At 57.0% G+C, this 20,182-nt stretch overlaps 3 protein-coding genes across 6 annotated transcripts; 1 reads left to right on the top strand and 2 right to left on the bottom strand.

Moving 5' to 3' along the window:
• Positions 1–183: 183 nt before the first annotated feature.
• On the top strand, positions 184–9,059 carry ZNF646 (zinc finger protein 646). Of its 2 annotated transcripts, none has more exons than XM_060285478.1 (3): positions 184–365; positions 1,624–7,043; positions 8,363–9,059. In XM_060285478.1, the coding sequence occupies exons 2-3, from the start codon at positions 1,706–1,708 to the stop codon at positions 8,482–8,484; spliced, it is 5,460 nt and encodes a 1,819-aa protein (XP_060141461.1). In that variant the 5' UTR covers positions 184–365; positions 1,624–1,705; the 3' UTR covers positions 8,485–9,059. The 2 variants fall into 2 exon arrangements, with proteins under 2 accessions (XP_060141461.1, XP_030727671.1); XM_030871811.2 differs by having other exon boundaries at positions 184–472.
• On the bottom strand, positions 8,885–14,160 carry PRSS53 (serine protease 53). 2 transcript variants are annotated; one of them, XM_030871833.2, is made up of 10 exons: positions 14,022–14,134; positions 13,056–13,076; positions 12,788–12,950; positions 12,198–12,460; positions 11,900–12,054; positions 11,536–11,755; positions 10,593–10,743; positions 10,263–10,507; positions 10,031–10,176; positions 8,885–9,800 (listed from the first exon to the last, which is right to left on the bottom strand). In XM_030871833.2, the coding sequence occupies exons 1-10, from the start codon at positions 14,077–14,079 to the stop codon at positions 9,483–9,485; spliced, it is 1,740 nt and encodes a 579-aa protein (XP_030727693.1). In that variant the 5' UTR covers positions 14,080–14,134; the 3' UTR covers positions 8,885–9,482. The 2 variants fall into 2 exon arrangements, with proteins under 2 accessions (XP_030727693.1, XP_060141464.1); XM_060285481.1 differs by having other exon boundaries at positions 12,788–13,076; positions 14,022–14,160.
• VKORC1 (vitamin K epoxide reductase complex subunit 1) lies at positions 12,939–18,231 on the bottom strand. Of its 2 annotated transcripts, XM_030871846.3 has the most exons (3): positions 17,860–18,185; positions 16,918–17,027; positions 12,939–16,452 (listed from the first exon to the last, which is right to left on the bottom strand). In XM_030871846.3, the coding sequence occupies exons 1-3, from the start codon at positions 18,030–18,032 to the stop codon at positions 16,244–16,246; spliced, it is 492 nt and encodes a 163-aa protein (XP_030727706.1). In that variant the 5' UTR covers positions 18,033–18,185; the 3' UTR covers positions 12,939–16,243. The 2 variants fall into 2 exon arrangements, with proteins under 2 accessions (XP_030727706.1, XP_030727707.1); XM_030871847.3 differs by lacking the exon at positions 16,918–17,027 and having other exon boundaries at positions 16,230–16,452; positions 17,860–18,231.
• Positions 18,232–20,182: the final 1,951 nt, after the last annotated feature.

The following is a 20,182-nucleotide window of genomic DNA, read 5'->3' as shown; positions in this document are numbered from 1 at the left end:
AGAACGACACAGCTCTTTGACCTACGTGGGCGGGGTCAGAGTCGCGCGTTAGCCGCTTCTCATCTAGCACCGGAAATGTGTCTGTGTAGAACCGCTGCTTGGAGGCGGGACAGAAGCATTTTTAAGGCGGAAGTTTCGCGGGGAAGCTTTTGCGGCTTGGACACTTCCTGTTTCCTAGTAACAATAGGAAGTGTCCGCGGAGCTGGGGGGTAGACTGCTGGCTCGTGCCAGCTGCGCCCTCTTTCCTCTGCGTCCTTCCTCCTCTCCCCTCCTTTCCCTCTTTCCCTCCCCTCCCACCGCCCAGGAGCCCTGGCAGAGTGTGCGTGTGTGGGAGCTCGAGAGCCCCTCCACAACCACCCCTTGGGGTGCGTGGCTGCAGTTAGGGTGAGGGTCCAGTGCGCAGGCGCATTCCCGTTCGCGGTCCCCAACGGACGCACCCGCGGCGGGAACGAGAAGGGGCCACCGGTGTGAGGTAGGGGTCCTAAGAGAAAACTGGTCGAGGAGATGAGTGAGGCAAGAGGACCTTATTGGTGGTTGATTAGGAGAGGCGACTCTTGAGCGAAGGGGCTTTGTGAAGTGAGAATTCTGGGAGCAGGTTCAGTAAGGGGGTTTAGAGTCGGAGATAGGAGTTGTATTTGGGTCCCAAGGGAGTGAACAGTCAGAGTCAGAGAAGGCCAAGGTGATGTAGGAGGCATGGGGGCCTGCCATGGAGAGAGCAAGGGCTTTGGAAAGAAGATTGAGTCAAACGGGCTGGCTCGTGTGTAAACTGGGATAACAGAGGCACTGCAGTGTGTTGTGAGGACTAAGTGACATAACGAATATTCTTTACTTAGCACAGTGCCTTGACACATGGTAATGCTTAGGTAGCACGTGTTGCTGTTGTCATTAGTATTATGAGAGAAGGTAGAAGAAAAAATGAGAAGGGATGGAGAGGCGTAGGAAAGATAAAGGTTGGGGGTGAAGAGCCAGAAAGGAGATGAAATTTCCAAGATGGAAGATCGTTTGGAATCCAGGGAACCCAAGAGAGTCTTTCAGAAACGTGACTTTGTGACCCTGAAAGGAATAGGGCAGGTGGGGGAGCAAGCCAGCCCTTTCTCTGAAGGGGGCCTCTAACCTCACCTCTCAGGTCCGAGGCTGTCAACTGAAGAAAGAAGCTGCTTTTTGCATGCCTCTAGGCTACTCCGTTTAGCTGAGGGGTGAAGGAGGGAGGATTGGAGTTACCTTATAGAAGGTCCTAGGAGAGGTACAGGTATCCTTTTAAGATGTCGCAGAAGATAGATTTATAGAGAGCAGAGGGTTAGAGACAGTAAAGCTTTTGGGATTTGGTCTGAAGACAGAATAATAGATTTGTGATCAGAGGTAGGTTGCATTCCTTTAGACGTCAGTTTCCTTATCTATACCTCCAGAGATGAGTCAGGCCTAGAGGAGCTGCCATGTTTGGGGAGCTTGTATGCAGGGAAGTATTAAATGATGTTGCTTCCAGAATAGATCCAGTAGAGAGCAGGTCTCTGGGCATTGCTGCTTGGGGAACCCATCTGTGCCCTCTGGTGAACTTGTTGCTCATAGAACTAATAGGCAAAGTTAATTCAGGCTTTCCTTCTGACCACTGCCCCCTGTTCCTAGGCCTTGGACCCTCCACCAGAGGAAGATGCTGCTGCCACCTGCCTGCTCTTCCTGAACCTTCAGGTTTCTGCCACACTGCCCCATGGAGGACACGCCCACCTCACTCAGCTGCTCTGACTGTCAGCGCCACTTTCCTAGCCTCCCAGAACTGTCACGGCACCGAGAACTGCTCCATCCATCTTCCAACCAGGACAGTGAGGAGGCCGACGGCATCCCTCGGCCCTACCGCTGTCAGCAGTGTGGGCGGGGCTATCGTCACCCAGGGAGCCTGGTCAACCACCGCCGGACCCACGAGACTGGCCTTTTCCCCTGTACCACCTGTGGCAAGGACTTCACCAATCCCATGGCCCTCAAGAGCCACATGAGGACTCATGCTCCTGAAGGCCGCCGGCGGCGCAGGCCTCCGCGCCCCAAGGAAGCCACTCCATGCCTCCAGGGGGAGACAGTGTCCACTGACTCCTGGGGCCAGAGGCTTGGCCCTGGGGAAGGCTGGGAAAACCAGAAGAAACATACTGAAGAGACATCTGGCTGTGAATCTGGGCCAGACCCTAGGGCAGCTCTGGACACTTGGGAAGATCCACCCACCAGACAAAGAGAAGGCTGGGAAAGCCAGCCAGATCCTGAGGAGGGCACAGAGGGCTGGGGGCCCACCACCAACTCTGCCAGAGACCCACCGCTCCCCACCCCGGCCAGCAGTCTCCTTAGCAATTTGGAACAGTATTTGGCTGAATCAGTAGTGAATTTCACAGCAGGCCAGGAGCCCACCCAGTCCCCTCCTCCTGAGGAGGAGCGGCGGTACAAGTGCAGTCAGTGTGGCAAGACCTACAAGCATGCCGGGAGCCTCACCAACCACCGCCAGAGCCACACCCTGGGCGTCTACCCTTGTGCCATCTGCTTCAAGGAGTTCTCTAACCTCATGGCTCTGAAGAATCACTCCCGACTCCATGCCCAGTATCGGCCTTACCAGTGTCCCCACTGCCCCCGCGCCTTCCGGCTCCCCCGAGAGCTGCTGGAACACCAGCAATCCCACGAGGGTGAAAGTCAGGAGCAGCTGTGGAAAGAGAAGGGGATGCCCACCACCAATGGGCACACAGACGAGAGCAGCCGGGACCAGCTCCCTGGTACACAGATGCTAAATGGCTCTGGGGAGCTGAGCACCTCTGGGGAGCTGGAAGATAGCAGCCTGGAGGAGTATCGGCCATTCCACTGTGAGGACTGTGGCCGTACCTACCGCCATGCTGGGAGCCTCATCAACCATCGCAAGAGCCACCAGACAGGTGTCTACCCCTGCTCCATCTGTTCCAAGCAGCTGTTCAACGCAGCTGCCCTCAAAAACCACGTGCGGGCTCATCACAGACCCCGGCAAGGAGCCGGAGAGGATGGGCAGCCATCAGTACTGCCAGCTCCCCTGCCGCTGGCTGAGACCACCCACAAAGAGAAGGAGGTCCCCACCGCCACCGTGGACCACCGCCCCTATAAGTGCAATGAGTGTGGTCGGGCTTACCGGCACCGGGGGAGCCTGGTAAACCACCGCCATAGCCATCGGACAGGAGAGTACCAGTGCTCACTCTGTCCCCGCAAGTACCCCAACCTCATGGCCCTGCGCAACCACGTGCGGGTACACTGCAAGGCTGCTCGCCGCAGCACAGGCCCAGGGGCCGAGGGTCCCCTCGGCCGCCGCAAGGTGGAGCTCCCAGGTGACCCAGTGGGAGCAGAGGCAGCCCCCTGTTCAGATCAGGGACCTGGGTGCAGACGTGAAGAGGGGGCCACCGATGTCCCGCCAGCAACAGATAGGACCGCGCCACAGATATGTAGCCTGGGTGGCACGCTCTTTGAAGACCCTGAGAGTCTTGAACGTCACGGCTGGAGCCATGGGGAAGGGGAGAACGGCAGGACCGAGACCAGGGTGTCACCTCCTCGGGCGTTTGCCTGCCGAGACTGTGGAAAGAGCTATCGCCACTCAGGCAGCCTCATCAACCACCGGCAGACCCACCAGACGGGAGACTTCAGTTGCGGGGCCTGTGCCAAGCACTTCCACACCGTGGCCGCCATGAAGAACCACATGCGCCGCCACAGTCGGCGGCGGAGCAGGCGGCACCGGAGGCGGGCTGGCAGTGCTGGCGGTGGGCGAGAAGCTGAACTCCCGTCAGGCGGGAGCTGGGCCCCAGAGCTGGTGGAAAACGGTGAGGGCCTGAGCCGTCCCCAAGACCCTTCAAGGCAAAGTCTGAGTGGAGCCGAAGGCAACGTGGAAAGTGATGGGAGCTGTTTGCAGGCTGCAGCTGAAAGGGACAAATGTGGGCTTGAGAGGGATGAGGCCTGTTTCCAGGGTGATAAAGAGAGCAGCGGCACTGAGGAAGGACTGGAAAGGAAGGAGGCCTGTTTCCTTGACAACTTGGACATCCCAGGCGATGAGGAGAGCAATGGGACTCGCTTCTGTGGTGGCCCCCCTGGGGTGGAGGAAGACCAGAAACCAGCCCCTGGCCAGCCCAGCTCCCCTTCCCACTCTGCCAGAGCCGCTGCTGGCTGGCAGGCTGAGGTCTCCCACACGTGTCCTGACTGTGGGCATTCTTTCCCCCATGCTGCTGGCCTGCTGAGCCACAGGCCCTGCCACCCACCGGGCATCTATCAGTGCTCCCTCTGCCCGAAGGAGTTTGAGTCCCTGCCTGCCTTGCGTAGCCACTTCCAGAGCCATGGGCCTGGGGAGGCAGCATCCGCACAGCCCTTCCTCTGCTGCCTCTGCGGCATGATCTTCCCTGGGCGGGCTGGCTACAGGCGTCACCGGCGCCAGGCTCATGACTCCTATGGTACGACTGAGGGCTCAGAGGAGGAGGGGGAAGAGGAAGGAGCAGCAGGGGCAGGCTCCACCCATAGCCCCCCACTACAGCTCTCGGAAGCAGAACTGCTGAATCAGCTGCAGCGGGAGGTCGAGGCGCTGGATGGCGCCGGGTATGGGCACATCTGTGGCTGCTGCGGTCAGACCTACGATGACCTGGGCAGCCTGGAGCGTCACCACCAAAGCCAGAGTTCTGGGAACACCAATGGCGAGGTTCCCAGCCTCATTCATCACCCGGGAGAGTCAGGTGATGCCACAGGGATGGCTGCAGCTGGCACCTTTGAGGGCACGGTGACCTCTTTTTCTGGGGAGGGTGGAGACACAAAGTCTGGAGAGGGAGTAGGTGCTACGCTTGCAGACAGCCTTTGTATGCCGGGTGGGGAAAGTTCTCTGGAGACCCAGCCCCGCCCCTTCCGCTGCAACCAGTGCGGCAAGACCTATCGCCATGGGGGCAGCCTGGTGAACCACCGCAAGATCCACCAGACCGGAGACTTCATCTGCCCCGTCTGCTCGCGCTGCTACCCCAACCTGGCTGCCTATCGCAACCATCTGAGAAACCACCCGCGCTGCAAAGGCTCTGAGCCCCAGCTGGGGCCCGTTCCAGAGGGAGGAGGCAGCGGTGAGCCCCAAGACATGGCAGAGGAGGGCCTCGGGCAGGCAGAGGTGGAGAAGTTCCAGAAGGAGCTTAAAGTGGAGCCCCTGGAGGAGGTGGCGAGGGTGAAGGAAGAGGCCTGGGAGGAGACCACTGTGAAGGGGGAAGAAATGGAGCCGAGGTTGGAGACCGCGGAGAAGGGCTGCCAGACTGAAGCCAGCTCTGAGCGGCCCTTCAGCTGCGAGGTGTGCGGCCGGTCCTACAAGCACGCCGGCAGCCTCATCAATCACCGGCAGAGCCACCAGACCGGCCACTTTGGCTGCCAGGCCTGCTCCAAAGGCTTCTCAAACCTCATGTCCCTCAAGAACCACCGGCGCATCCACGCGGATCCCCGACGTTTCCGCTGTGCCGAATGTGGGAAGGCCTTCCGCCTGCGCAAGCAGCTGGCCAGCCACCAGCGGGTCCACATGGAGCGCGGTGGGGCTGGGGGCTCCCGCAAGCTGCCCCGGGAAGATCGGCCCTTTCGCTGTGGGCAGTGTGGGCGGACCTACCGCCATGCCGGCAGCCTCCTGAACCACAGGCGTAGCCACGAGACGGGCCAGTATAGCTGTCCCGCCTGCCCCAAGACCTACTCCAACCGCATGGCCCTGAAGGACCACCAGAGGCTGCACTCGGAGAGCCGGCGGCGCCGAGCTGGGCGGTCCCGGCGGGCAGCTGTGCGCTGCGCCCTCTGCGGCCGGGGCTTCCCTGGCCGGGGATCTCTGGAGCGGCACCTGCGAGAGCATGAGGAGACCAGAGGGGGTCAGGGAGGCCCAAACGGCACCGAGGGTGGTGAGGGGAACCTGGTCGATGACCAGGGACTAGAGGACCGGTGGTGCGGTACTGAGTCGGTACCCCTGCTGGAGGCTGGAGTCATGAGGCCAGCGGAGCAGAGTCAGAGCCCCCTCAAGGCAGCAGGTTTAGAAGGCACGGAGCCAATGTCCTGGGGCACGGGGAAAGCAGATGGGTGGCGAGGAGACAGAGGACTGGTGAATCATGGTGGAGATTGGGTTCCTGGGGGTCACGTACCGACCAAGCCGGAAGACGAGTCAGGGGACAGTGTCCCCAGGAGTCCTTGCCACCTTGGCAATAGCCAGCCCAATGGACCTAGTCTGATTCCCATGGATAGCTGGGACAATGGAGACAGCAGCCCTCAGCCGCAGCCGGAGAGCCACTCCTTTTCCTGCAGCCCTTGTGGCAAGACCTCCTGCCAGTCGGAAGGGCCCTGGAAACACAACACCCACAAGACAGACCGTCACTATTGCCTGCTCTGCTCCAAGGAGTTCTTGAATCCTGTGGCCACCAAGAGCCAGAGCCACAACCACGTAGCTGCCCAGACCTTTGCCTGCCCTGACTGTGGCAAGGCCTTTCGGTCCCACCAGGAACTCGCCAGCCACCTGCTGACTCATGCCAGGGGCCTCAGTCAGGTGTCGCCCCTGATGGAGGCCAGAGGTCCCAAAGCTGGGGCTGTAGAGGATGAGGTGGATCTCCCTGGTCAAGTCAGGAAGGCCCCATCAGAACCCCCCAGGGCCCCAGGAGAGAATGCCGGGAGAGCTAATGGAGGCCAAGGCATCAGGTCCGCAGTGGCTGTGGACGAGGAGCGGCCCTTCCGCTGTGCCCAGTGTGGGCGTTCCTACCGCCATGCCGGTAGCCTGCTGAACCACCAGAAGGCCCACACCACTGGACTGTATCCCTGCTCCCTCTGCCCCAAACTTCTACCCAACCTGCTGTCCCTTAAGAACCACGGCAGGACCCACACGGACCCCAAGCGCCACCGCTGCAGCGTCTGTGGCAAGGCCTTCCGGACAGCTGCCCGGCTGGAGGGCCACGGGCGGGTCCACGCACCCCGGGAGGGGCCCTTCACCTGCCCCCACTGTCCCCGCCACTTCCGCCGCCGCATCAGCTTCCTGCAGCACCAGCAGCAGCACCAGGAGGAGTGGACAGTGGCCAGCTCTGGTATGGGGACATGAATGGGCTTGGGCAGAGGATTGGAGGGTCCCAGAGGAGGCGGGCACATAGTAGAGGGTAAAAACTGGCCCCAAGGGGAGCAAGGAGTGAGAGGATCACGTGGATTTCAGGAGGCGGCCAGGGCTGGGATGTAGAGAAAGCTAGTTTGCGCATGCTGCCTTTTGAGTGGCTGAGATCTGAACCCCTGGAGGCTACCTTACCCCAAGGTGAATAGGTAGCCTGGTGGGTTGGGGTAGTCAGGGGTGGTAGGGAGTGGTCAGGGGCAGAGGCAGCTGCCGGAGCTCCTCTGCTGTGCTGGAGCTAGAGAGGAACGGTCTTTTTGTTTTGGGAGGGGAGGTAGCTGGGTGCCACCTGGCTGCTGCATCCGGACACTCCCCTGATCCAGCCAATTAAGTAATGATTTCTAGAGAACAAGATGGTCTAGGTTCTGCTCTTCCCTAGAGTAGGCAAGGAGCCAGGGAAAAAGGAAGGGGGCATGGGAGACGCCCCCAGACTGTGGCTTCCATGCTGACCTGGTCGGGGAACAGGGTCATTAGTTGGCACCGAGCTCCCTGTCCCTGTTTCCCCGAATCTTGTCTCTGCTCCCCCTCCTCTTTACTTGGAAACTAGACCCTTGGCCCTTTCCCACCTCTATTGGCCCACGTTTCTTCTCCTTCCCTTTATTCAACCTTCTTCTCTCTCTGCTGTGCATTTGCTTTTTGGGATCCAACCAAACCACCCTTTCCACCTGCACACCTGCCTTCCCGCCGGCACACCTTTAATTGGAGGACTGAGTCACAGATAATTGATTCTTTGAAACCAGGCCCAGCTATAGCAACAACAGTTATCAGCCCCTATTTCCCTTCCGTCAAGGGTAATCTCCAGGGAAAGACACCTCCGCCCAGCCTTGCTGGAGGACGAGGCTGCAGAGGAATGGGAGAGCCTGTTCCCTCAGCAAGTCCTGGGCTTGCTCTCCACCTCCCCTAGGGATCTGTAGCCCTTCTCCCAGGGCCACTTCCATTTAGTGGCCCCCAAAGTGGGTGTCCCTGAGATGGTGGGCCCCTTGACCAGAGATTGTCAGGGCAAGGAGGGGTGGGTGGTGAGATTCCCCTGAGAGTGCTGATAAGACGGCTTTCAGGATAAGAGTTCTCGTGACCCCAAGGGAATGAGTGAGGAGTTAGTTAACCAGGTCTGGGGAAATAATTGGGAGTTCTCACACAGGCCTTGGGGGCAGGGGCTGTGGGGAATGGCCTGCAGGGCTAGGGAGAGGGAGGGGTACAAGCTGTGTGGGGTTTGTGCCCTCAGTTGCCTCGTCTTTCTCTCCCCAGGAACCCCAAAGGCACCAGCGGCGGGCAGAGGGGACTTGTCATTGCCCCCTCCACCCACCCCCACGACCCCACTCCTGGACCCTTCACCCCAGTGGCCTGCAGACCTCAGCTTCTCCCTCTGAAATTCAAGTTTCCAAAGATCAGAATACGGGGTAGGGGGAGGGCAGATTGTAGGGAAAGGCTTGATCTTGTTTTGCTCAGGAGTAGTTTGGGCATCCCCAGCTCTCTTCTCCCCTCCTCCTGCAAAGAGGACCCAGATCTGGCTTCTTTCCCACGGAGGGGGTGAGATGTTCCTCCCGTCCTGTCCTTCAAGGACCTCCTTTCCCCTGCCTTTGTCACCATGCTCTTCCCTGTGACCAGCCCTGCAAGAAACCCAGTGCCAGGCTCTGCAGCCAGGCCACCCTCACCAGCCAGATTCCAACACTCGGGAGAGGCAGATTCAGAGAGAGAGCCATGGGTGGGAATGTTGCCTGTGGAAGGGGGGAGCCCTTTACTACAATTTGTAATTTATTTTCTAAAGTCTATTTTGTAACAATTTATTTAAGTTTAAAAAAACAGGAAAATTGCTCCCCCCAAAAAAAGAAATTTTCAAAGTACATGGCTGGTGTGGTTGTATCTGAGGGGATGATGAATAGGGAAAGCTGGGGACGCCTGCGTTGGACCGCAGAGCTGGACGTGGAGGGGGCATCCACAGGGGAGGTCTCCCTGTGCTGCAGAGGGGAGCGGGGGCAGCTGTCAGTCGGGGCAGGCTCCTTCCCAGAGCCCATTGCGCTGTCGGGCCTGCCCCAGTGGGGGACAGGGTCGGAGGGGATGGCAGAGGGGCAGGGGCAGTGACGCAGGAATTGCCTCACTGTGACCGCAGCATCCCACAGCCACCTGTCAACAGCCGGCTGGCTGGCCTGTCAGGGAGAGGAAGGAGGATGGGGCTGGCCTCGTCCTCACAGCTTCCCTCCCTTCCTCCCTTAGAGGAAGAGGAAGGAGGTGCTCCTCAGCCCCCATGACAGATGAGAAAAGTGAGGTCCGAAGAGGCTGAGAGGCGTGCTCTCCCAGTCAAACAATGACAAGAGCCAGAATTTGAATCCAGATGGGTCCGTCCACTGCTCCACTCCACCCAGGGCAGCTAGAGGTGGGTCAGGCCAGACCCTGCCCTGCCCTGCCCCAGGTCGAGAGAGAAGGTGTCTGCGGAGGCAGTGTTGGCACGAGGGCCCAGGGCCACATACTCTTCGTTAGCCGGGCAGCTTTCAGGCTCGGCCTCAGGCCCTGGCTCCTCGGCGAAGTAGACCCGCCATTCCAAACTGCTGACCCAGTTCTCATAGGTGGGGAGCATTGTAAAGATGGCAGGCCTTGCCGGGCCTTCGCAGGCATCTCCGAAGCTGTGCAGCCCAGCCAGGAACCATGTGCCCCTCACTTCCTGCACCAGCGGTGCCCCCGACAGGCCCTGTCAGGGGTCAGGGGACACTGGTGACTTCCTCCTCTCCCAAGGCAGCTTCACGGGGCAGAGGGGGCTGAGGCCGGGGCTGGGGGCCTGGCTCTTTGGGAGCCAGTTGGCAGAAGGGCTGAGTTTCGGTGAGAGGTCTGAGGCCAAGCCTGGCAGAAGGTCTGTTCATGAGCGGCAGCGCGAGGGGTGCAAGGGGTCCGTGGGGTGAGGACAGGGGGAGTGGGGCTCACCTCACAGCTGGGCGGCTCACCCACAGCACTGATGCACATCGTCCGTGGCAGAATGGGGGTTCTGTCGCTCCCAAGGGCTGTGTGCAGGCGGCTACAGGCCTTGGACCCCAGGAGGGTCACAGGCACTGTCTGAGAGGAGCTGGTGCCTGCAGGGTGACAGAGAAGACCCAGCTGCTGCCTCGGCCTCTAGGCTAGATGCACAGCTGCTGGTGGCCCTGTCCTACCTACATACCTGCTCCTTGGTGGGCTAGCCCCAGGACCCAGCCGTGTTCCCCATCAGGCAGGTGGTGGTCCGCGTAGGGCAGGCAGAGGGGCCGCAGGCTGGAGCCCAGTGTTACGGGCTGGGCCAGCAGCAGGAGGGCCACGTCATAGCCCCCCTCTGGGTGGCTATACATCCCATGCAGGGTGACTTTCTTCAGGCCCCGCTCCTCTGGTCCGGCCCCCAGGCCTACAGTCCATTCCTCTGGGGTCTGGCGCCTGTGCAGGGGACAGCATTGACAGCACTGGGTGGCACGGCTGCCAGCAAGGGTGGGGGCACAAAGGCAAGGGAGACGGGACTCACCCAATGAAGCAGTGGGCAGCAGTCAGCACCACCTCCTCGGACACCAGGGCTCCGCCACAGGCCAGCTTCCCTCGGTGCTTCAGCGTGGCGTCCCAGGGCCGTGGGGAGGGAGCTTCTGCCTGGGGCCCGTCTCTCCTCAAGGATCCACAGGCTGAAACAGACGGATTACATCATCTGCCTTCCTGCTAAGTGCTCACTGCATGCCAGGCCCCGTGCTAACCGCTTCCCATGTGCTATCAACCATCTTCACAATATCCTTTTAAGTTGAATCTTGCTTGCCCTAATTACCGAAGGTAACCAAAGTTCCAGAGGGGTTACGTGACTTTCTAGCTCAGTAACCACAGGCAAATAGCCAACCTGAGATTCAAAATCCAGGGCCTAAGCTTTTAACTCTGATGGTCCAGGATCATGGGAGTGGCCTGCTCATCATTCCCTACCCCGCCTGTCTGCACCCTTCTGGGCTTGGAGTGGCCCCAGAACTCCTGGCTCACCGGTGCTTCTCTTAACATCAAGATAGAGCTTCCGCCTCAGGAATTATTTTGCATGCAGTTTGCATGTTAGTCACTTACTGCCAGAATTAATGCCCCACTGAGCGGGAGCCCTGCCCTCTCCAATCTCATGGAGTTCCTGCTCGGAAACTTGCAGCCTACCCCAAAACCTTCAGCCAGATCCCAGAAATTCCTCATCTTACCTAAACCCCAAATTCATAAAGTTCCAAAGCATCTATGCCTCTTAGCCATAAATGGAGCTGTTCCCATCCTGGGGGCTGAAAGGGGCCTTGTAAGCCCCCTCATTAGCCCCTGGCAGCGTGTGGATACCCTGTATCAGTTTTCTATTCTGAGCTGAAATTTGTTCCACTGTGGCTTCCACCTGCTGCCCAGAAGTCATGCAGCCCTGAGGGGAGGTCCCCCCACGTCCCGCTCCTGACACTCGCTGTTCATACCTACACAGCTGTCCTCATCACTGATCTCTGGGGTCTCAGCGTCCTGGGCTACAAAGGCTGCCCCCTGAGCTTGAGCCTGGAGCCAGGAGCTGTGAGCAGTCACGTCGGTCAGCAGCACAGGAGTGTCTTCCTGGGCACAGTCTGTTGCAAAACTGATGATCCCAGCTTGAACCCAGTGTCCGTCAGGTTCGCGGCACAGCACGGGGCCCCCGGAATCTCCCTGGAGCCAAGCAGTGTTGTCAAGGACAGACACCTGAGCCCCAGCCCTGGGCGGACACCCTCTACGTGTGTTCCTTCCCACCAGTCCCTGTGGATTGAGTGCCCAGCCCCCTCCTGTTCCCTTCCCTTGTCCTCCCCCTCAGACCTGACAGGGGCCCTGCACCCCGGGCTGGGGACCTCCACACAGCATCTCAGGCCGGGCCGGGCTGGCCAGCAGCCGCTGGTGCAGGCGGTTGTAGAGACAGTTACACGTAGGGCGGCTGATCAGACGCAGGTGTATATTCCGTAGGGCCCTGGGAACTGGTGAAAGAGAGGGGGTTGGGGCTGGAGTCTGGGCTCGGAGGAGCAAGGGAGACCGGGAACGTGGACAGTTGGCAGCTGAGGCTGTGTGACCTTGGGCAAGCAGAGTGCCCCTCTGGGCTCCAGCCTGGGTCAGCACTTACCGTCATTGTCCTGATCCCAGCCAGTGGCCCAGCAGTAGGTCCCAAAGGGGAAGCGATGGGCAGGTTGAGGCAAGCAGAGGGGTGTGTGGGCCACAGGGTGGGCGAGCCGTAGCAGGGCCAGGTCCGAGCCCTGGCTGTAGTGCTTATAGTCCCTGGGCAGCTGCACAGCCGTCACCCCCACCTCCTCAGCCCCTGGGCTCAGCCCCTCGTGCTTCACAGAACCCAGGACAACTGACCAGGAGTGCAGTTCCGTGACTGTCGCCCTGGAAGTGGGGGGGACAAGACCCAGGCATTGAGTGCAACGGGGGATGGTGACACCATGGGAGACAGCACAAAGTGGGTGAAAGATGGACAGAAAACCTGTGGCTTTAAGCAAAGTCCATCCTTCTCCCAACTCAGATGTCTCATTTGTAAGGCTTCTACCATGAAGGGCTGTGAAGATTAACTTGATAGTATGTACCCGGCACATGGCATATTTTTAATAAATGGTACTTTGTTACTCTAGGGGCAGGGCTCAGTCTTGAGGGGCTTGGGGACAAATCATTCACCCCCAAAGCCAGAAACCCTGTTTGACCACAGCCGTGACTCACTTTTCTAAGCAGTGGGCCGCAGTGAGGACCCAGCTGTCCGCCACCAGGGACCCGCTGCAGATGTGGGCCCCCTGCCTCCTCACACTGGCCTGCCACGGCCACTCGCCAGGAACAGTGTTGCCCTCCTGAGGTGTGGAGGGGCCAGGGCCACGCTGCCCGCATGCTGTGGAGAGGCGGGGGTCAGGGTAACAGCAGGCCCCTGTCCTGCCCTCACCCCCGGCCCGACCCAGACCCAAGTAAGGCCCAGGCCCCACGGCCCCAGACTTACCATGCTGAGCTGCTTGAAGACCTGGGAAGAGAGAGACACAGGTGAGCCTTGGGGCAGGGAGCCTTACCTGCCTGGCCCAGCCTTGGTGGAGGGGGCAGGTTTGGGGGGATTGGTGTGGGCTGCTGCTATGACTCTGTGGCGACCTCACCGGCCCCTCCCAGAATTAAAATATTTATATGAGATCGAGAAACAGCTTGTATTGGAAGCTCTTCAGAGTGTACACTCAGTCATTAATTCTTCTGTCTCAGCCGTGCTCAGCACTCCTGGGCCTGAGCGGCAGGGCCTGGGGTTCAGCTTGGGACCAGGCCAAGCCTCCTCCAGGCCGCAGGACCCCCAACTCCTGCCCCAACTGCTGAGTCAGAGAGGCGGCCTGTGCATGTGAAGAGCATTAGCTTAATTGTGCCCTGCGCTGCAGAGACCTAAGAGGAATAATTAGAGGCCTGTGTCATGTCCAAGTTGGGGAGGGCATCAAGAGATCGAGACTCACCCCGCCCCTGTTCTGACAACTCGGGCTCCGCCATCTTTCCGGAAACCACCAGAGACTCTACCAAAGGGTCCCCTGCCCTGCCTCTTCCCCATCACAGGCACACACAAACACACCCATTGAACATCTGCTCCAGGAGAACCGGAACGTATGTAAAGGCGGGGAGACTGAGGCCACAGAACCCCAGAACTTGCCTAAGGTCATTCTGGAAGTAGAGAGGCAGATGGGGCCACAGGGCGCACACACAGGCATAATGACAGTTCCTGCAGACACACACTATAATCCAGCCCAAGGAAATCATACCCATTTGGACACATACCCCTCCCCAACACACACAGCCAGACACGGTTACGTTGCCACAGGCTGACTGTGGCCTCCCGGGCAGGCACTCTCTCACACACCAAGCTGCAGGGGGCTACTAGGGTAGAGGACAGCCCCCGAACCCCACCATACCACCTCCCCGGCAAACACGGGTGACTCACCCTCTATGAGAACCACGGCTCCCAGGATGAGCAGCCTCGGTCCCCAGCTCCCCTTCATGCTGCTCCAAGCCACTCTGCCGCCCGTGCTCTGGTTCTCCGAGAAGCCACCTGGATCTCCCTAGCTCCACCCCCAACTTGCTAGGAGTCGGGAGTCATTGCTTTTCCTGGGCTGGAAGGGAGCCAGCAGTTTCCAGCTCTGGGGCTGTGGCTGTGTGACCCTGGGCTGTTCACCGCCTCTCCCTGGGCCTCAGCCTTGGCCACACTGCCTGGGTTCAAATCCCAGTTCCCCCTAACACTTGAGTGACCTTGGACAGTTAGCCCGTTTGTGCCTTGACTGAAAAACTCCAAACTGTTGAGTGTAAAAGTGCTTAGACCGAAGCCTAGCAGAGTAAACTTGCTCCCAAGCGTGGGAGCTGTCCTACTGGAACAGGTGAAGGGCATGGTGGGCAGGCCTTCCCCAGTTCTCACTCTTCATTTCAGCTTCCCTCCCAGGCCTGGGTCCAAAGGGGTTTCATTTATCTTCTCCTAGTTTGATTCAGAGGCAGGGTGTACAGGGCTAGGTGTCAAGGGGCCAGGCTGTCTGCTTCTTGCTGGCTACGAGACTAGCAAATCTCAATGCCTCTCTGCTACCTTCCCGGGAAACAGGGTCACATGGTGCCCACCTTCCTAACAGGTGTTGGAAGACTCAATTAGGAGGGAGGAACACTCAGGATGCATCCTTTTCCTCTTCCTGACTTCTAACTCAGAACAGACCAGACTGTTCAGGGACCCTGACCCCAACCCAGAGGCAGCTGTGGCTCCGGTTAAGAACATAGACACCAGAGCCATATGGCCCTGGTGAATTCAAGTCCTGAGGGCTCCCTAACCCCCTCCCCCAAACTAGCTGTGTGATCTTGGGCAAATTACTTAGCCTCTCTCTCTGAACCTCAATCTCCTCATCAAGATATACAGTCAGCCCTCTGTATCCACAGGTTCCGCACCTGCAGATTCAACCAACTGCAGATCCAAAAAAAAAAAAGAAAAAAAATCCAGAAAGTTCCAAAAAACAAAACTTGAGTTTACTGCTTACCAACAACTAGCTACCTAGCATTCACATTGTATTTACAACTATTTACATTGTATTAAATATTATAAGTAACCTAGAGATGACTTAAAAGTATATCTTAAAGTATATGGGAGGGTGTGTGCAGGTTATATGCAAATACTACGCCATTTTATTTAATTAATTAATTTTTTTTTTTGGCTGCACTGCGCAGCTTGCAGTGGGATCTTAGTTCCCCTGCCAAGAATTGAACCCGGGCCCACGGCAGTGAAAGTTCCAAGTCCTAACCACTGAACGGCCAGGGAATTCCCTATGCCCTTTTATATAAGGGACTTGAGCATTCTCGGATTTTGGTTTGGGGGTGGGTAGGTGAGTCTTGGAACCAATCTCCTGTGGATACCAAGGGATGACTGTAAGAATAATACCTACCTCATACAATTGATATAAGGATTAAAAGAGTTGACATGTCAGGGTCTTAAACAGTGAGTCACATGTGGATAAGTGCTTAGTACATACTGGGAAAAACAAAACAAAAACACAACCTGTACCTGGCCCTCCAGGGCTGCCAAGACTGGCTTGGGGTGGTAGATAAGGCAGCTGGAGGGGTTAGGTTAGACTACAGGAAGAACTTCCCAGCAAGCCTGCATAGAACCAGAAAGGCAGATCTCACATGCTTGGCTGTCCCAGAAGACAAGGCCTGGCTTCTGTGGGTAGGAGGGACAAGCTGCCAGCCCATTTCCTGGGAGTGGGGGCTGATGGCACCCCAGGTCTTGCTGACTCCACATACTGGAGAAGGGACTAACTACCCTTCCCAGCAGGCCCTCCACTCTCGTTCTGACTCACATCTTCCCCTCCCAGAGGAGGAAAGACTGGGAAAGCCCCAACACTAAGGTCCCTGGCAGACAGATGGCTCAGACTTGGCTAATTTATTTAAGGAATTTTATTGCTCTGAACCATCCCTCCTTGGGCAATAGCAGGAACTTTGGAAACCAGTCTTTGGGGACAGAGGCAGAGGCACTAAGGTGAAGGAAACAGTGTGGCATGTTTGGTCCATTGTCCTGTGTGGGAGTATGGCAGGGGCAGGTTGCAGACTCTTCTAAGGATCCAGACGTAGCCTCCTTGGGCAAAGATCACAAGCCAAAGCAGAACAGATGAGGTCAGCCTGGCTTGGGGTGAGGGCTCAGTGCCCCTTGACCTTGCCCTGGGGTTCCTGGACCTCCCGGAAGCTCAGCACCATCAGGCCCACATTGATGGCATAGGTGGTGATGCAAACAATGCAGAAATCATAGAGCACAAAGAACAGGATCCAGGCCAGGTAGACAGAACCAGCTAGAGACACCAGGGAACTCAACACCAGCAGGACAGATGCCCAGCGGCCCTGTAGGCAACCTGCAAGGCAGAAAAGGGTCAGGCATGGGCTTCAGAACTAGCTACCTCTAGAACACGCCATGACTCCATGGTGCCACCCAGATGGCAGGGGCTACTGGGGAAGAGTCTCTAAAATGAGAGGCTCTGACAGGCTCCGCCAAGGCCTTGGTTCTCCTAACTGTTCAATGATCCCTGGGACCCAAATAGTGAATTTTCCTGCTGAGCTCTACATGAGATGAAAGATAAGTAACCCTTGGTTTTCCCCCAGAAAGGAACTTCTGAGTCTTTTCCAGAAAACTGGGCTCCTATGAAGTCTCTAAGGGCCCTTCTGGCTCTGACAGTAAAGACTCCTTTAGGTTCCCACCTCCCAGGTGCTCAGTGATGAGCAGTTGGCCATCAGATGTCTGGGTCACCAAGATTGCAAGGGATGGGGCTGGGGTGGCCAAGACAGGAAGGGGCCTGTCATGAGAGCGTAGGGCCGCTCACCTAACAACAACTGTAGTGTGTAGAAGATGCAACCGAATATGCTGTTGGATTGATTGAGGACGCTGTCCTTGCCCAGCACGTGTTCCACCAGTCCGAAGCCCCGGCCCCACCTGGTGCAGGGGAGGGCCCAGGTTAGGAGTGTCAACTGAGTGCCATGGGCCTTATCCTGGGAGGGTTATTTCCAAGAAGCCATCTGGGCTGTCCTTCCCCTTCTAGCCCTTCCCCCAACCCCCACATGAGTCCAAGGGTCAATGGCCTCCAGGAACAGCCTTTCTTTGGCCAGGACAGGATTCCATGTCACTGCTCCTATCCTCCCCCATCCCCAGGTCACACCAGGCCATGGTTCCCCGATAGGTCCCCTTTTCATCCTAGACCTTCAATAAGTCTTAACATGGCAAGGTGAGTATAACCCTTCACCTTGCTTTACAGAGTTACCAGAGACTGGGAAACCAGGGCAGAATCTTTCTGCCCTGGATCCCTAAATCTCCAGCGCCCTGGCCACCCTCTCCCCTATTCTGTTTCAGGTCATCCCACTAACCTAGACCCTCAAGCATAGCCAGATCTGACCACCTTGTCCCCAGGCAAAGCCATCCTTAAGACCATAATCAAAATAAATTAAAAAGACCATAATCAGTCCCTACACTCGACCCCACCTCCCCGTCCTGCCCGGTCACTTATTCCTTGTCATCAGGATTCACGTGCACTCTCCCTCGAATAACCCCAGTCCCCAGCACTATCTGACCCCTCTACTCCACCACACTCCTGTCTCGTACACACCCGTCTCGCCAGGCAACGTCCCCTTCAGCAGTCCGGCTTCGTGCATCCGCTCCCCGGGCACCCCAATCCCAGATTCATCTGGCAACCTGGTCGCCATGCACACCTGGTCCCCATGCACCGCTCCTACGAGCAGCGGGTCCCCCAAGGCTTCACTCGCGCACGCACCTGGAGGAGAAGACGCGCGAACAGCTGATGGCGGTGCCCACGTCGCAGAGCGCGCGGTAATCCCGGTCCCGGGCGCGCGCCGCCTTCACGTGCAGCGCGTAGAGAGAGAGTCCTAAGCCCGCGAGGCAGAGCGCGAGCCGCGCCCACCCAGGGCTCCGCCAGGTATTGCCCATGTCTTCTGGTATCGCCGGAGGCGCCAGCCGGAAGGGAACCAGCCACGGAGCAGGGGCGGGGCCGGATTTGGCCACGCTCTCTCCCGCCCGTCTGGCTGGGTGACTGGTCTGTTGGTCTCACACTCCCTGATCCAATTGGCTGTTCCCAGGATTTGGCAGAAGTGCTGCCTGGGTACGAAAACTGCTGAGGAATGCTGGGACTAGAAAACCGGATTAAGGTACGTGGGTACCTACTGATTTGACGGCCTGCCAGGCATGATGGGAATTGTAGTCGGGGTGGCCGCAATGCCTCAAGGGTAATGGAGTCTCCGGAGTTTTAAAAATTTTATTAATCGGGCTAACAGTATATAGAGTTTACTCTCGCCCAAGCCCTGCTCTAACTTTGGAATATCCATGAACTAGAAACCAGAGGATCGAAGAATCCAGCGAATACTGCGATCCGATCAAGAACCACGCGTTTTCCCTGAAATTACTATCTCAGACATTATTAGGACTATAACCTCCAATCCGCCTAGTTTGCCCAGCCATTCCCTCCTGCTGCACCAGCGCCTCCTGCTGGCCGATCTCTCTCTCCGTCTCTCCCCCACACGCCCAGCTCCATCACCTCCGCCATACCCTTGACAGTACCCTAACCTTTGTTCTATTGTGGCGCCACCTGGCGAAACCTGAGCCCAGATCAACCCAACAGTCCCTCCTTTCCAAGCCTTTGGTGGGCTAACTGAGCTCCCCACTTCACAGACATAGCAACTATTGATGACCCCTCTCACCTATACTTCCCCTTCCTTCCCATTTGCATTGAAACTTTTCCCTATTTTAGAAGTTGCAACAAATATCCCTTTACAATCAAGTTTTTTGGAAGATTTTACACTCCCAGTCTTTACTTCCTCACCTCTTCCTTGCTGCCCAGCACACCATAAACTAGCTCCTGCCCCCAATACTCCCCTGAAAACTTACGGCTAGTGTCACCAGGATGCTAAATTCAATGCATATTTTTCAGTTCTTATCATGCTTGGCCTCCCAGCAGTATTAATCACTGTTGGGCACTCCTTCCTGGGAACTCTTGTCTTCCTCTGGCTTCTGTGATATTTCACTCTCCTGATGGCCCCCTTCCTTCTCTGGCTGCTCCTTCTCAGGCCCATTCCTTTTCTTCCAGACAATGTGGCCAGTGGAATATGGCTCCTAAAGATGTCGGTGTCCTAATTCCTGGGACCTGTGAACATGTTAGTTTACGTAGCAAATGGGAATTAAAGGTTGCAGATGGAATTAAGGCTACTAATCTGCTGATTTTAAAACAGATTATCCTATGGATCCAATGTAATCACAAGGGTCCTTAAAAGTGAAAAAGGGCAGCAGAAGAAGAGATTCAGAGGAAGGTGTGACTATAGAAGAAAATCACAAAGAGATGCAGTGTTGCTGGCTTTGAAGATGGAGAAAGGGTGTCATGAGCTAAGGAATGTGGGTGGCCTGTAGTAGCAAGAAAAGTTGAAGAAATGGATTCTCCCCTAGGGCCTCCAGAGAGAAATTTTTTTTTTTTTTGGCCCAGCCATGTAGCTTGCAGGATCTTAGTTCCCTGACTAGGGATCGAACCTGCAACCCCTGCATTTGAAGGGTGGAGTCTTAACCACTGGACCACCAGGGAAGTCAAAATTCATGTTGTTTTGAGTCACTAAGTTTGTGGTAGTTTGTTATAGAAACAATAGGAAACTAATACAGAGGACTAAGACTTAGACCAGTTTCTCACTTCTTTCCACAGTTTTCTGGAGTGTTCCTATATCCATGACTGACTTCCCCCTGAATGAGTCATCTAAGAGGGAGCAAGGTGGAAACCACAGTATCTTTATGACTTAGCCTTGAAAGTCTCATATTGTCATTTATCCTATTCTGTCAGGTCAGCCCTGTTCAATGTGGGAAGAGACTACAGAGGGATATAAATACCGGGAGGTGGGAATCATCGAGGATTCACACAAATCACCACAAAAATAATGACTTAAGAGAAAAACAATCATTTTATTTTCTCTCAGTTTTTAGGGGTTAGGCATTCAGTACGAGAATTTTGGCTGGGTAGTTCTGGCTCACATAACTGTGGTCAGATGCTGGCTAACGCTGGAACGATGGGAGGCTGATAACCTGGCCTCTCTCTCTTCTTGCAG

Source organism: Globicephala melas, chromosome 15 (assembly GCF_963455315.2).
Source record: "Globicephala melas chromosome 15, mGloMel1.2, whole genome shotgun sequence".
NCBI classification, from domain to species: domain Eukaryota; kingdom Metazoa; phylum Chordata; class Mammalia; order Artiodactyla; family Delphinidae; genus Globicephala; species Globicephala melas.
The sequence above is the reverse complement of the archived record's forward strand: the minus strand, read 5'-3'. Positions and strand labels throughout refer to the sequence as shown.

Coding starts and splice junctions, on each gene's coding strand:
- VKORC1 (XM_030871846.3), bottom strand. CDS start 18,032: ATGGGCAATACCTGGCGGAGCCCTGGGTGGGCGCGGCTCGCGCTCTGC. Junction 17,028..17,859: donor TCGCGCGTCTTCTCCTCCAG/GTGCGTGCGCGA, acceptor CCCCTGCACCAG/GTGGGGCCGGGGCTTCGGAC. Junction 16,453..16,917: donor CACACTACAGTTGTTGTTAG/GTGAGCGGCCCT, acceptor TCTGCCTTGCAG/GTTGCCTACAGGGCCGCTGG.
- PRSS53 (XM_060285481.1), bottom strand. CDS start 14,079: ATGAAGGGGAGCTGGGGACCGAGGCTGCTCATCCTGGGAGCCGTGGTT. Junction 12,461..12,787: donor GCGGCCCACTGCTTAGAAAA/GTGAGTCACGGC, acceptor CCCCACTTCCAG/GGCGACAGTCACGGAACTGC. Junction 11,756..11,899: donor GGGTGCAGGGCCCCTGTCAG/GTCTGAGGGGGA, acceptor GCTTGGCTCCAG/GGAGATTCCGGGGGCCCCGT.
- ZNF646 (XM_060285478.1), top strand. CDS start 1,706: ATGGAGGACACGCCCACCTCACTCAGCTGCTCTGACTGTCAGCGCCAC. Junction 7,044..8,362: donor GTGGACAGTGGCCAGCTCTG/GTATGGGGACAT, acceptor TTCTCTCCCCAG/GAACCCCAAAGGCACCAGCG.